Source organism: Rattus rattus, chromosome 2 (assembly GCF_011064425.1).
Source record: "Rattus rattus isolate New Zealand chromosome 2, Rrattus_CSIRO_v1, whole genome shotgun sequence".
NCBI classification, from domain to species: domain Eukaryota; kingdom Metazoa; phylum Chordata; class Mammalia; order Rodentia; family Muridae; genus Rattus; species Rattus rattus.
In genome coordinates, this window is record NC_046155.1 from 187,148,327 (window position 1) to 187,163,032 (window position 14,706).

The following is a 14,706-nucleotide window of genomic DNA, read 5'->3' on the forward strand; positions in this document are numbered from 1 at the left end:
ATATGTTTTTGTGTGAGCTTACACGGTCCTCAAGACCAATCAGAAAGTTGGTTGTGCCCATGAAAATTCGTACCACTATGACATGCCATACCTTGTGTGGCATTTTCATGGTGCAGCATGCAGTGTCCGCAGCTGAGTAGAGCTTTGGACCATAAATCTCCTCAGTGGTCAGGACACCTTCTAGCACTGTGAAAGCTAGTCAGCAGATAGGGAGCATTTCTAGTTCAGTTCCAGCTTTATAGATCCAAGTCTTACAACCAAAGTGTGTGGTGTCTCCAGCAATTGGACTTTACTATCTAACTCTGGCAAGCAACCAGTAGCAGTGGCAATAGCCTTGATCAGTTGTGGAACATCTAGGGCCTCCTAGGGTCAATAGCTCACAGGGAGGTAACCCACATGGCTCTGGCAGCATCTCTCTCCACCCACAACCAGTACCTTCCCTCATGCTTCCCAACAACCAGGGTATTGACATGTATAGGCATAGGCTACAGCAGAACTTTCTTGGTTGCTGTGGGTATCATAACTCAGACATTAAGCTACCTAGAATTTTACAGTTGTGCCCGACCTGGTGTGAACTAACTTCCCATCCTTGCAGCTTAGTCTCTCAAATGTGTTTATAAATCTAGAAAACACTCAGAAGCATTATTCTATTCATACAATGAAACATATATATTTTATTTATTTAGAGATGGATGGATGGATACATACATATATACATACATACATGCTCGCTATGAAGCTCTAGCTGTCCTGGAACTCACTATGTAGACCAGGCTAGCCTCAAGCTCAGAGATGTGCCTCCTGAGTTCTAGGATTAGAGGGGTTCTCCACCATGCCCGGATTGTAAAGAAAACTTTTTTCAGAGGATGGACAGGAGGATTGTCATGAGTTCCAGGCCAGACAGGGCTATACAATAAGAAAAAAAAATTACTTTTCTCCATCTCATATCCCTTCTGTTACACTTAGGGGTAGCCACTGCAATGTTGTCCCAATATCTTTGCACACACAGACATCCCTATGCACAAATGAGTAGTATACTTTACACAACAGTCCACCACATTTTCCCTGCAAATAAATACTATAATTACTTAACACCAAAACATAAATAACTCCTGTTTTCTTGGATATCTAAACCAGACTGGCGTCAGAATTCATAGAGGTCTGCCTGCCTCTGCCTCCCACCTGTTAGGACTAAAAGCGTGCACCTCCGAGCCTGGCTTATTACTAGTTTGCAGCTAGTTGAGACGGGATGTCATGGAGCCCAGGCCATTCTTGAACTCCTGGTCCTCCTTTCTCCATATCTCACTGCTGAGTTACCCATCCCCACACAAGCTGGAGCCCCTTGAGGATTGTTTCCATATTAAAACAAGCTTCACAAACTAGCCTATCCAGGGACAGCTCTCGAAAGGAAATTGCTGGGGCAAAGGGAATGCCCATTATTAATATTTAAGCATTCCCGTGAGTGCTTGGTTTACCTTCCTATATCCATTTCTGCCAGTGCTTTCCAGAGTCCATATTCCCCAGAAGCATTCTTTTTTTTTTCTTTTTTTCGGAGCTGGGGACCGAACCCAGGGCCTTGTGCTTGCTAGGCAAGCGCTCTACCACTGAGCTGAATCCCCAACCCCAACACCCCCACCCCCCTGCCCCCAAGCATTCTTAATTAGCCAAGTTTCCTTGTTTGGGGACATAATCCCCACATTGTGCTTTTGTTGTTCTTTTTTAATTTTGTTTGAGACAGGGTTTCTCTGAGTAGCCAGGGATACAGAACTAGATCTATAGACCAGGCTGGCCTCAAACTCAAATCCTCCTGCCTCTGCTTCTGCAGTGCTGGGATCAAAGTCAAGTGCCACCAAATCCAGCTTCAAGTTCGGATTTCCTAAGAGTCCCCTTCTACTCTCTCAGAAGGTTGTTAGAATAAACCGGCAAAAATGAAATCTGAGAAAAGCTGCACATATTTGCTCTACGCAAAAGGGGGAAACCCACAGATTACCATTCGCTTAATAGCGTTCATCCCAACCCCCACCCTAAGGACTCAGTGGTGACCTTGAACTTCCCACCACCCCACCCGGTTTATGGCAGTGCCTGGGATGGAACCTAGCCAGAGCTTCCGGAGCAAACCTGGCAAGAACTCTTCAGTCCCTGCTGTACAGCCCTAAAAGGGGGAGCGGGGGAGGATGTCTTTTTCAGTCTGCTTTTTGTAAACAAAGACTTTTGCAGGGGGACAGGTTTTAACGAGCAGGTATGGGAGGCCTACTCAGGTGTGGCTAAGAGCGGCTTTTCTCCATAGTGAGGATTGAAGGCAGTTGTGTTCTTCTTGCGATCTGATTTAAAAACCAAGGAATTCGACTGCTTTTCCTTTCCTCAGGGTTGGTGGTGGTGACAGGAAATGTGGCCAGGCCCTTCTCATTTCCTCCAGCTCAACTCGCTCTGCATTCTGCCCCCCCCCCGCCATGTCTGGGGCGTGGCTCTGAGTCTGTGCCGGTGTCCCAGCAAACGCTCTTGCAGTATGCGGGCTCGGGGGGGACTTACGTAACCTGTGCTTTCCACAATGTGGGCAGTCACACTTCTGGAGACTGAGGTTCCCAGCTATTTTTAACTGCCTCCCTCCTCTGCACTCTGTGAATTCTTCCCAAGCCGGTAGCCACCGGTTTGCAGAATCTCACTGCCACTGTGCAGTCGCCCGTGGGGCAAAGGGACCGGCGCGGAGTGACGGGAGCCCGACCTGCACGCCGCGCCCCTCAGAAACCCCGCATGCCTGCCTGCCCAGGGCCCCCAGGCAGAGGAGTGTCACCCTCGCAGCCCCTAGCAACTGCCAGCCGTCCTGGCCGCTCGGGCCTTTTACGACGGCAGCCCCGCGGCGCGCGCCGCCCCGAGGGCAGGCGAGGGGTGTGTCGACAGCGCCAGCCAATCATGGCCGCGCGCTGCGGCCTAGCGCGTCCTCATTGGCGGAGCGCCGAGCGGCCGTAAGGCTTCTCTGGTTGTCGTGAGGCAGGAGCGGGGGTGAGAGCGCAGAGGGCCTCAGCCGGCCGGGTGGACCCTGGTGTCATCTGTCTAGGAAGCGGCTTCACCGCCAACAGCACGGCCATGGCTGGAGCTCTGGTGCGCAAAGCGGCGGACTATGTCCGGAGCAAGGACTTCCGGGACTATCTCATGAGGTGAGCGTCCGGGTAGGTTGTGGGGGAGACGACCGCCGTGGGACAACCCTGCGGCGAGGTGCCAAGCAGAGCCGTGCACCGGCGGAACGCGCTCCTACCTGTGCCCGAAGGGACGGCGCTTCCACCCATGACTTAGGCTACTGAAGGGACGGTGCTCCCACCCGTGCCAGAGGGGACAGCAGGTGACTGAGGGTACAGTGCTCTTAGGGAAGGCGACCTAGGGAATGGCAGGTGACAGGGTACAGAGCTTCTGCCCCGCGAACTGAAAGACTGTGGGGACTCCGCCCCAATCCGTGTCAGAGGGGACAGCAGGTGACCGAGGGGACAACGCTTCTGGGCAGGACGACGTAGGGAATGGCAGGTGACAGGGAACGGAGTTCCAGTCCTTGACAGACGCAGAAGGACGCGGTGTTGACTGCAGGGACGCCGCTGCGGCTCGTGACCCGGCGAATACCGCTCCTGGGCAGGCAGACAGGCAGGGTGCCCTTGTATGGGTTGACGTGGGGACACTGGGTGCTACCATCCCCCCTCTTCGTCTCCCCATCGTCACGGGCCCGAGACTTGGCGGAAGCGGTGCTGGAATGTGCCGGGAGCCGGGTAATGGGAGCTAGAATTCGCAGCACCGAGGTCGTTTATTTATTTATTTTTTTCCGTTTGATGGGTGCGTGGGGAAGGGGGAAGAGACGACCACTGTTGATCAGTCACAACCACGCAGTGCATCTGAGAGCGGGCTTTTATTTGCAAGGTGTGTGTCCCGAGGAGCTTGACATTGAGAGATTAAAGAAGCCCTTTCCAGAGTTTTTCAGTTATAATCTTGCAGTGCCTCGTTCTATTTATAAGTATCTCACAAAACTAAAAAATATTACAGTATTTCCAAACATAGTTTTTTATTTTCTTGTGATTTTTAAAGTTAGATAAGTGGAGTGCTGCTTTTTAATTTCCTTTTCAGTAGTCAATACTGAGCCTGGCAGTGGTGGCAAATGCCTTTAATCCCAGCACAAGAGAGGCAGAAGCCGGAGGATCTCTTGAGTTCAAGGCCAGCTGGTCTACTGTAGTATTGTAGTTAATAGTATATATTTAGTGCGTGGAGTTTCTATAACTGTCTTACCCATCAGTCTTCACCATCTTGATAAGTATGTCTTTTCCTTTGAGAAGAGGAGCTTCTATTTTCCTGGGACCTACCTTCATGTTTGGACTCAGTTTGAACCTTCAACCCCCAGCGCACCATGCTGCTGCACCTGGTTTTTTATAAGACTCTCAAATCAAGAACTTTCTAGGTTTCTAATAGTTTTCTTTTTTCTTTTCTTTTCTTTTCTTTTTTTTTCGGAGCTGGGGACCGAACCCAGGGCCTTTTGCTCTACCACTGAGCTAAATCCCCAACCCTCTAATAGTTTTCTTAGTAGTTCTTTTTTCACTCGGGTCCTGTGCCTTTCAAGGCCTACAAAGTTATATATACTCTTAGCCCTCGGTTTTGTTTTTGTTTTTGTTTTGTTTTGTTTATTTTATGTGTTTGATGTGTGCCTGAGTATATGTGCCTGTGAAGGCCAGAACAGGCATCGATTGCTTTCCTGCATACTTTCAACTAATAAATGCAATTTGAAGTTCAAATACAATGTAATTTACATTATCACATTCAAAGGCTGGAGGGTGATGAGTCCAGGGCCTTGTGCATGTTAAACATACATTCTACCATTAAGCTACATACCTTGTCCCTAAATGAAATAGATGTAGATAAAAACCTAGCAAAACAATATGTAAGAGCTATTTAAAAAAAAAAAAAACATAAAAGATAACGAAGGTATCAAGTGGAGAGGAACTACTTCATGTCCATGGATGGAAAGACTATTTTCAAGATGTCCATTCTCCCTGACTTAGAGAATCAGTGCAGTAGTCTGTGCTTCTAACACTGGAATAGACAAACAGGTCAGTGGCACAGAAACAGACAGGTCATAAGTAAGCACACAGAAGTACAGTCAACCAAACATTAACCAAGGAGCAAAGACAAAACAATGTAACAAAGATAACCTTCAACAAATGGCACTGAGCAACTGGTCATCCAAGTTAAAACAAAACAGTTAGACACATCCTATGTCTTTAACAAAAAAAATTACCCAACTTAAAGGTTAAAACATGAAACGCAAACTATAGAATACAAATCTATAGGAAATTTAAATTACCTGGATTTGGCAATGACTCTTTAGATAGACTGTCACAGGCATGATCCATGAAAGAAAGAATGGGTGGGCCAGCCTTCATTAGGACTACAGTGCTCAGCTGTACACTCAGGTCGTGCCTGTAAATGCCATACTCAGGATGTAGAGGTGAGACGACTGCGAATTCCAAATGAGCCTGGGCTACAGGAGGGGACCCGGTGTCAGGAAACAATTAAAATGTGAAATAGAAAACAAGTATTTGGGTTGGGGATTTAGCTCAGTGGTAGAGCGCTTGCCTAGGAAGCGCAAGGCCCTGGGTTCGGTCCCCAGCTCCGGAAAAAAAAAAAGAAAACAAGTATTTGAAAAAGACTGATAAAGGACTATTATCCAAAATATCTGGACTTCCTAAGACAACTATATTGAAAGGGGCTACATGTTTTAACAGACACCATGGAAAGGCGCACAGAAAGCAGCACATAAGCACACAAAAAGTTGCTGCTCAGTCCATGCTATCATGTAAATGCACATCAAAGTATTGAAATATGGCAATGCACTTACTGTAATAGCTGCCCAGTATTGATTGGGCACGGTCTCAACATTGACCGTGCAAGCCCTGGAGCTGTGTTGGAGCCACAAGATCTCTCCACTGCTCCTGGGAATACAAATGGTACAGCTGCTCTGGAGGATGGCTCAGCCTTTCTTGAAAAACTTGACCTCCAATTGTACATCAGAAATCATACTCCTTGATATAAATGGAGAACTTAAGATTTATGTTCACACTGGGATCTACATTTGGCTGTTTATGGCAGCTTTATGCATAATTGCCCAAACTGAACATCAAACAATTTGTCTTGTTGGGAGTGGGTGCGTGGTTAATGGTACATCCAGACAGTAGAATATTGTTTACTGCCCAAAGGAAATGAGCTATGAAATAAAAAAGACATGTAGGAAATTTAAGCTCAGATTATTAAATGAAATAAGTCAATTTGAAAATAGCAAATAATACATGAGTCTGTAATCAGGATTTAGGGTTGCTTTTGCTGAAAGCTCTTAGTCTGCAAATAGCTGTCCAGTGGGCAACTGAAAGCAGGATAAAAGGTTGCGTTCGCCTGGGGTGATAGTTGAATTTTGTGCTGGCTAGTTTTTATGTTAACTTAATAGAAGCTGGAGGAGGGAACCTGACTGAGAAAATGTCTCTGTAACACAGTTGGAGTAAGCTTGTAAGGCATTCTCTTAATTGGTAATTGATGTAGGGGGGCCAAGTCTATTGTGGCTAGAGCCACCTGTGGGCTGGTGGGTCTGGGCTCTAAAGGAAAGCAGGCTGAGCAAGCCAGAGGTAACAGGCTAGGAAGCAGCACGCCTCCATGACTGGCTTCTGCACCAGCTCCTCCCTTTACTGAAGGCCCCTGCTTTACTTGAATTTCCCTGACTGCCTTGGATGATGGACCATTACCTGGATGTGTACTCATGTATTCATGGTGATTTATCACTTATCACAGTAATACAAATGCTAACTAAGACAAAATTGATCTTTAGAACATTAAAAAGAGCTGACGTGAAGCTGGGTAGGAGGCATACCTCCTTAAACCTAGTACTTGGGAGTACTACAGAGGCAGGTGAGTCTCTTCAAGTTCAGAGATAGCCTGGTGTGTACAACAGCTATGAATTCCAGACTAGCCAAGGGTGCACAATGAGACTGTTTTAATTAAGGTTTCCATTGAAGACAGCGTGACCAAGGCAACTCTTGTAAAGGACAACATTTAATTGGGGCTGGCTTACTTACAGTTTCAGAGGTTCAGTCCGTCATCAGGATGGTGGGAAGCATGGCAGGCATAGTGCCGTGGGAGCTGAGTTTTACATCTTTATCTGAAGGCCACTGGGGAAAGACTGGCATCCTCAGGCAGCTCGGAGGAAGCTCTCAAAGCCCACCTCTACAGTGACACTTCCTCTCGCTGGCGCCACTCGCTGGACCAAGCATACTCAAACTACCATAGACACCCCGTCTCAAAAAGGGGGTTGGCCTGGATACGGTGGCACCCCTGTTACTGCAAGACTGGGGCAGGAGACTGGCAGATTTCTGGGGTTCGCTGGCCAGTGTGCCAGGTCCACTTTGCAAGCTCCGTGCCAATGCAAACAAGAAACCAAGATGGGGAGCACCTGAGGAATGATAGTTGAAGTTGTCTTCTGGTGTACACATATGTGCACATGTATGTGCACACACAGAAATACATCTTTGCCTGGTATTGCATGCATCTTCTTTGCCACCTTAGACTTGAGGTCAGATTCCTGCCCAGCTCTGCAAGTAAACATGTTAATTATTTAAGGAGTGTTAGTCTAAAACTAGTAATACAAGGCTGGTTTATCCTAAAGTGACCTAATCTTTCTTCTTCCCCTCTGAAGTTTGAGAACACCAAGATCAGGAGAACTAAGATATTTTCAAAAATTCAGGAACAATGAGACTTGCCAACAGTTCACCCAATGATGGAACTGAGGCTAACCCCCTCGAGTGGGAGAAATTAGTTCATGGCCAGAGCTGAACACCCTCCACCAACCACAGTAATTTTCCATGGCAAGACAATACAGAGGCAGACCTGAGAAAACGTTCAACCAGAACACAACTGACCATCCGCTTGTTATGAATGCATCTTGTCTCTGCTTTTATTCCTTCACCAATAGAACCTTCAACCTATTGGCCACTCTTAAAACGATAGTCCCCTGTTCCTCTGTTCAGCTATATGGAATAAAGTGCTTCATGTCATATCTTTAGTTGACTCTCAGAGCTGTAAGTAGCCGAATCTGGCCTGTGGGAACCCTTACTCAGGCCTAATGACACAAACTAGGGTCAACTGGGGAGAGGGGACCTCATTTGAAGAATTCCTCCATCAGAATGGTCTGTGGTCCATTTTCTTGATTACTGGTTGATACGGGAGGGCTCAGCCCACTGTGGGCAGTGCCACCCCTGGGCACATGGTCTTAGGTTGTGTGAGTAATGCGCAACCTATGGAGGGCAGCCAGTAACCAGTGTTCCCATGGTTCTGCTTCTGTTTCTGCCTCTAGGTTCCCGTCAGAGTTTTTGCTCTGACTTCCCTTCATGGTGTATTGTAGGCCATGATATGGAATAAACTCCTCTCCAAGTTGGGTTTTTTTTTTTTTTTGTTTTTTTTTTTGGCTATGTTCTTTGTAACAGCAACAAAAAAACAAACAAGAATGGATTCAATTGCATGACATTCTGAGAAAGGCAAAATTTGAGTCAGGAAAGGGGTTAGGAGTTAAGGGCAAAAAGAAAGTGGAGGATTTTTAGGGCAGAAGAACTACTGGTGACATTGTCTGAGAGAGCTTCCAAGTCCAGAGAACAGTTTCTCTACAATGACAATTGGAGTTCACTGTGTCAACCCAAGAAAGCAATGCGGTTTTTTCATATTCAACTGAAGTAAATCAGATGATCAATAAAGGGAAACTCAAGCTTATTTTCCACATGATTATCATTACTGCTCTAAGATATAATTTGGAAACTAGACATGCTTGCCATTATACCACAGAAGTCAAGTTGTAATGTGTATGTTGCTTATAAATTTATCTTTGTCTGGAGCATGTACTGTTATATAATGGCCGGAGGGACAAGTATGCTTTTCATATATACAGAACGCATAAAGTGTATGTACCTGAGGGATGGAACATTAGAATGTACTTTTTAAATTGTTCTATGTGAGTCTATAATGAGTGTATACTAAATGTGTGGGTGTCTGCAGAGTCCAGAAGAGTATTAGATCACCTGGAACTAGAATTACAGAACATTAGTTATTCTGGTTTCTAGAAGAATAGCTGAGTCATCTCTCTGGCCTTCATTTTTCAGATTTTTTTGTTGTTTTATTTTTTAAGTTTTTTTTAAAAATGTATATGGTTGTGAGCCCGCAGAAGTAGATCTATGTACCACCTGTATGCAGGTGCCCACATGAAACCACAAGAAGGCATAGGCTCCTCTAGAACTGGAGTTAGAGTTGTCAGCCTGTATACAGGTACTAGGGACTAGGTCCTCTGTAAAAACAGCAGACGCTCTTAACTAAGCCATCTGTCCTCCAGCCCTACAAAACTTTTGTTTTAAAAATCTTTTTTTTTTTTTAAGCCAGATGGTGATGGTGGTGGTGGTGGTGGTGATGCTGGTGCTGGTGGTGGTGGTGGTGGTGCTGGTGCTGGTGCTGGTGGTGGTGCTGGTGATGCTGGTAGTGGTGGTGCTGGTGGTAGTGCGTACCTTTAATTCCAGCACTCAGGAGGCAGAGACAGGCAAATATCTGAGTTGGAGGCCAGCCTGATCTATAAAGCAAGTTCTAGAACAGTGAGAAACCCAGTCTCTCAGAAAATAAAATAAGTTTTGTGTTTATTTTTTAAAGATAGAAAAGTCAACATTTAGGAAAATACCACCATAGCTTCATGCATTCACTAATTTATTCAACAATTGCTTTGCACACCAGGTGCCACTTTAGGTATTTCAGTTGTCAGAAGAATACAGACCTTTGGTGAGACAGTGAAACTTTATGTAACTTTATGTGACAGTGAAAGTTCATTTCTATAAAAGTTCAGCAGTGTTTCCAAGGCTGTGCTGGCCACACTGGCCTGCATTTGAATGGCGGCAAGTCCAAACTGAGATATTCATGAAGTGTACACTGACACTAGACATCAAACAATGAGCACAAAAAGTATGTATATAGCTCATTGTAATTTTGGTGGTGACACATGTTCAGATTAAAGTGTTACATACTAGGATAACTGAGAATTTGTATCCCTCACACACTCTCTCACCAGGTCTCACTATGTACTTCAAGTCTCAAACTTGCTTTGTATCCTTAAGTAATCTCTAATTGACAATCCTCCTGCCTGAACCTCCTGAGTGCTAGAGTTATAGATGTGAACCCCTTACCCTGGTCTTGTTAAGATGACTTGCAGAAAATTTTAATTACATATACAGCCCAAGTGTTTATTCACATTGTATTTTTATTATGCTTCTAGATCTAAAGATGAAGCTTATTTTCATAGAATAAAATTTAATTTCTCCTGTTATTACATATGTTTCCTTTTAAAAAACTGTTTGTGTGGGGGTTAGTGTGTCATAGTACACTTGTGAACTATGATTTATTATATTCTCGGACAAAAACAAACTGTGTCTAGCATGCGACTAAAACTTAAGTGCATGTGAGTTTGAACTGAACTAGAATGATTTAGAAGTGCCTGATTCTTTTTCTTTTTGTTTTATTCCCTCCATGTCTCTTCTGTGTGAAACTTGATGACTCCACAAAATAGTACGGTAAGAAAACTGTAGCCATTCTGGGCACTTGTGGACTTTCTGCTTTCATAGAGTTAGAGATGACTCCCACGGTAGATGGTAAGCTGTAGGTGAAGCACTTTTCTGGGTCCCACCTCTGTGGACCACAGCTCTCCTGTGTTTAGAAAGGAGCCTGCAATACTTCTGTAACAATAGTCACCTCAGAAACTGGCAGCCAATCAGAGAAGGAGCACACTGAGGTGGTTCTTTCCACAGCAGGGAACTTGTTCCCATGGCTTGCTTTCTGATACAGAGAGAAAAATTGCAAAGTAAAAACATTTTTTATGTAATTGATAAATACTAATGACAAAAATCCCTTATTTTTCTATAAATTGACTTTAATCTCTGACAGCCTAGACCAGACACTTATTTAGAACAGGGAAGAGAGAATTAAAATTTTGTACCAGATAGAAAATATACATTATAGGGCTGAAGAGATAGCTCAGACGGTAGGAGTGCTGGCTGCTCTTCCAGGGGTCCCAAGCTCAGTTCCCAGCAACCACATGGTGCTAGGATCTGATGCCCTCTTCTGTCATGCAGATGTACATGCAGATAGAGTACTCATGCATAAAATAAATAAATCTTAAAAAAGAAAGAAAACAAATATACATTGTAAGCATTCATTTTTGAAATAGTTTCTGCCTTATGTGTGTTTGTTGGTAACAGAGACTGACTGTGTAGATCAAGTTGACTTATTATTTATCGGCTTGTTTGTCCAGTTAGTCATTTGAGACACGGTTGGTCTTGGCTGGTCTGGACCTTGATATATAGACCAGGCTAGCCTCAAACTGAAATTCCCCTTCCCTCTGCCTCCCAAAGCCAGGACTAAGTATGCACTACCATACCTGGCTCGTTGACTTGAGCTCACCATCTTTCTGCTGTAGATGCCAAGAGTGCTTGGATTTAGAGGCATATACCGTCATACCTAGCACCCTTTGTGTTTTTAGGGAATGTGTTTAAATGTAGTTCAATGATAAAGTTCTCTGGGTGTTTCTTAGCTTTCAGAATTCAAATTATATCATCATATAATTGAAAACTTCTTATTCTTGAATTTGCCCTCATTTAAGTAGGAAACCTTCAGGCTTCTAGATGGGTTCAGATCTGTGCCATTGTCTGTCCCTACTTTGGCAGAAGGCAGGTTATACCTAGTGGTAGTCAGGGCTGGTAAGCCCCTCTTAGAATAAATGTACAGGCTTTGATCACAATCTGTGCATGGTAAAGTAGACATCAAGACCATCATACAGTGCAGAGTGGTGGAAAGAGATTAACGAGAGAGATAGAAATAGACCCAGTAGAGAAAGAAAGGAGGAAAGTTGGGCAGTCCTTGCTATGCCTGAGTCTCAGACCTTACATTTAAACATGCTAGCTTACCTTTCAGTGTAGTCTCGTATCATGCTAAATGTACTCCTAAATTGTTTTTCTTGTATTGCCCTTTTCCCCACTTCCTGCAGGATTTTTAAGATTGCAAATGTATTTCACAGCCTGTATCTGTCACAATCTATGGCAGCCAGAAGGCAAGTCTCACTGTTTAATGTGTTCAAACTCTATGCAACAATTTTAATTCTGTTGACAAAAACCATTGGTTTAATACATCTTTCCTCAGAAATGAAAATAAATTAGGCATGGCTGCTATTAAATGGCTTAATTTTGTTTTAGAATGGAAAGTGATATACTTTTTTAAAAATATTACTTCAAAAGTATTTTCAAACAGTCTTCATGTGTGGGACTCTGGCTGTAGATTTCCAAGTTCATGTATAGACTAAAAAAATATGTGTTTACTTGGACTATAGAGATGGTTCAGCAGTTAAAAGCAGGTGTTCTTCATAGGACCTGAGTTTGGTTCCCAGTGTCCATGGTGGGTAGCCCACAACCACTTGTAACTAGTTTCCAGGGTGTCTGATGCCCTCTTCTGAACTCCAAGGGCACCCACACTTAGCTCTATAGATACCCCTCCCACACACACAAATACACACACAAAAATTTTAAAACATCTTCTAAGTCAGGATGGTGGTGTGTGCCTTTTATCCCAGCAGAAACAGGGATCTCTGTGAGTTGGTGCTAGCCTGGTCTACATAGTAAGTTCTAGGCTAGCCAGTGCTACATAGTAAGACCATGTCTCAAATAAACAAAATCAAGCCACATCATGATGGTGTAGCATGCCTTTGATCCCAGCACTTAGGAGGTAGAGGCAGGTGGATCTGAGTTTGAGGCCAGCCTGGTCTACAGAGTGAGTTGCAGGACAGCCTGGGCTACACAGAGAAGAAGCCCCAGCTCTTGAAAAAGAAAACAACAACAATAAAAAATTAATCAATCTTTAAAAATGTATCCTTTAAAAAAATAAAAATGTATCATTTCTTTAGAAAAAAGTGCCAGGGCTGGAGAGATGACTCAGTGTTAAGAGCACTGGCTGCTCTTCCAGAGGTCCTGAGTTCAATTCCCAGCAACCACATGGTGGTCACAACCATCTGTAATGGGATCCAATGCCCTCTCTGGCATGCTGGCATGTATTCAGATAGAGCACTCATATGTACAAATAAGTCTTAATTTTAAAAAAGGAAAGAAAAGTTATCCAACTTAAGCTCTGTATTTTACTAATAACTTAATGAAAATTTGGGAAAACACATTTTGACAGATAGAAACATAAAGACAATAGTTATAACAAGGTTTAAAGTATGTGGGAATAGATGATGTAAGAAGTTGCTATCATTTTTCAGTTCCCTAAGTGGGTAATGAGAGATTGCTGGCTTGTAATGTGGAAATTAGTAAGGAGCCTGAACAAACAGCTGGATCCTTCTTAGCTCTGGGCTCACCCTGAAAGAACTGGCTCACAGGGAAACCGAAAGTCGGTTAACTCAAGACATGAGGGTGAGGATTCCTTTCACACATCTGTGTTGTTTAAAATGGTGGGATGCAGCTGTTTTTGGTTTCTCTCTAACTTCCCCACCCTTCTTCCCCTCTCCTTTACTGCAGCACTTCTGGGGCCCAGTTGCCAACTGGGGTCTCCCCATTGCTGCTATCAATGACATGAAGAAATCTCCAGAGATTATCAGTGGGCGGATGACTTTCGGTAAGAACGCGTTGAGGAAAAGGAGGGCGTTACACATGACATAGGCCCTGCGTACAACTCAGCACATGTTATGGCTGCTAAGGGGTGCAGAGGTGGAAAAGGTTCTTTTTCCCTGTGGCATTAGATGTATCAACTGTTGTTTCCCGGTAGCCTAGATAGTCATGTTCTGTGCTTTATGTTTTTACAGCCCTCTGTTGCTATTCTCTGACATTCATGAGATTTGCCTACAAGGTACAACCCCGAAACTGGCTTCTGTTTGCGTGCCATGTGACAAACGAAGTCGCTCAGCTCATTCAGGGAGGACGACTTATCAAATACGAGTAAGCAGGTTTTAATGTATCACTTTGAGGGATTGGTGAGAAATTCAATTTAAAAAAACATAAAAATTAACATGAAGTAGAAACTTGTCTTCTAAAACCATGCAGAGCCTGGGGGGCGGGGGCTGACAAGAGACGTTGTTTCTCATTGAAATTGTCTCCAATTATTTCCAGGATGAGTAAGCGGCCATCTGCTTAGCAGTGCAAGGACCAGCTCTTGAAAGGGGCAGTGCTCCAGCCACTGTTGCGGCCACAGATCACGTCAGCATGAATAGTCGTGCTGAGGGGAAAACACGGAAGACTATCTTTAATGACCATGCCAACATTATTGAATAGCCGAGAATCCCCAAACCAACTCTCGGCTGCCTTATCAATGCTAAACTTTATTTGTCTTCATCAGGAGTAGTTCAAAATATGCAGCTAATTTAATAATTTTGAATGATGTTATCTATAGCAATCTGTAGTAATATGTATATTATCTATTGGGATTTGTGTAATAAAAAATCTAAGGGAACAAAACTTTATAACTACAAGCACTTAAGTCCTCAAAATTCTTGACTTTTTCTTTAATGACTATAGTATAACCCTCAGTTGGTCACATGTCTACACATAATTTCCAGTGATAACAAGTATCGGTGTTTTCCATATGTAATTCAGATCTGAACTTAATGGCAATAAATGGTTTAAATATTTGCTA

General features: G+C 44.0%; 1 protein-coding gene across 1 annotated transcript; it reads left to right on the forward strand.

Annotated features, from left to right (window-relative positions):
• The first annotated feature begins 2,964 nt into the window (after positions 1-2,964).
• Positions 2,965-14,706, forward strand: Mpc1 (mitochondrial pyruvate carrier 1). The gene is made up of 5 exons (XM_032894686.1): positions 2,965-3,155; positions 10,604-10,607; positions 13,596-13,692; positions 13,880-14,012; positions 14,184-14,706. The coding sequence occupies exons 1-5, from the start codon at positions 3,085-3,087 to the stop codon at positions 14,206-14,208; spliced, it is 330 nt and encodes a 109-aa protein (XP_032750577.1). The 5' UTR covers positions 2,965-3,084; the 3' UTR covers positions 14,209-14,706.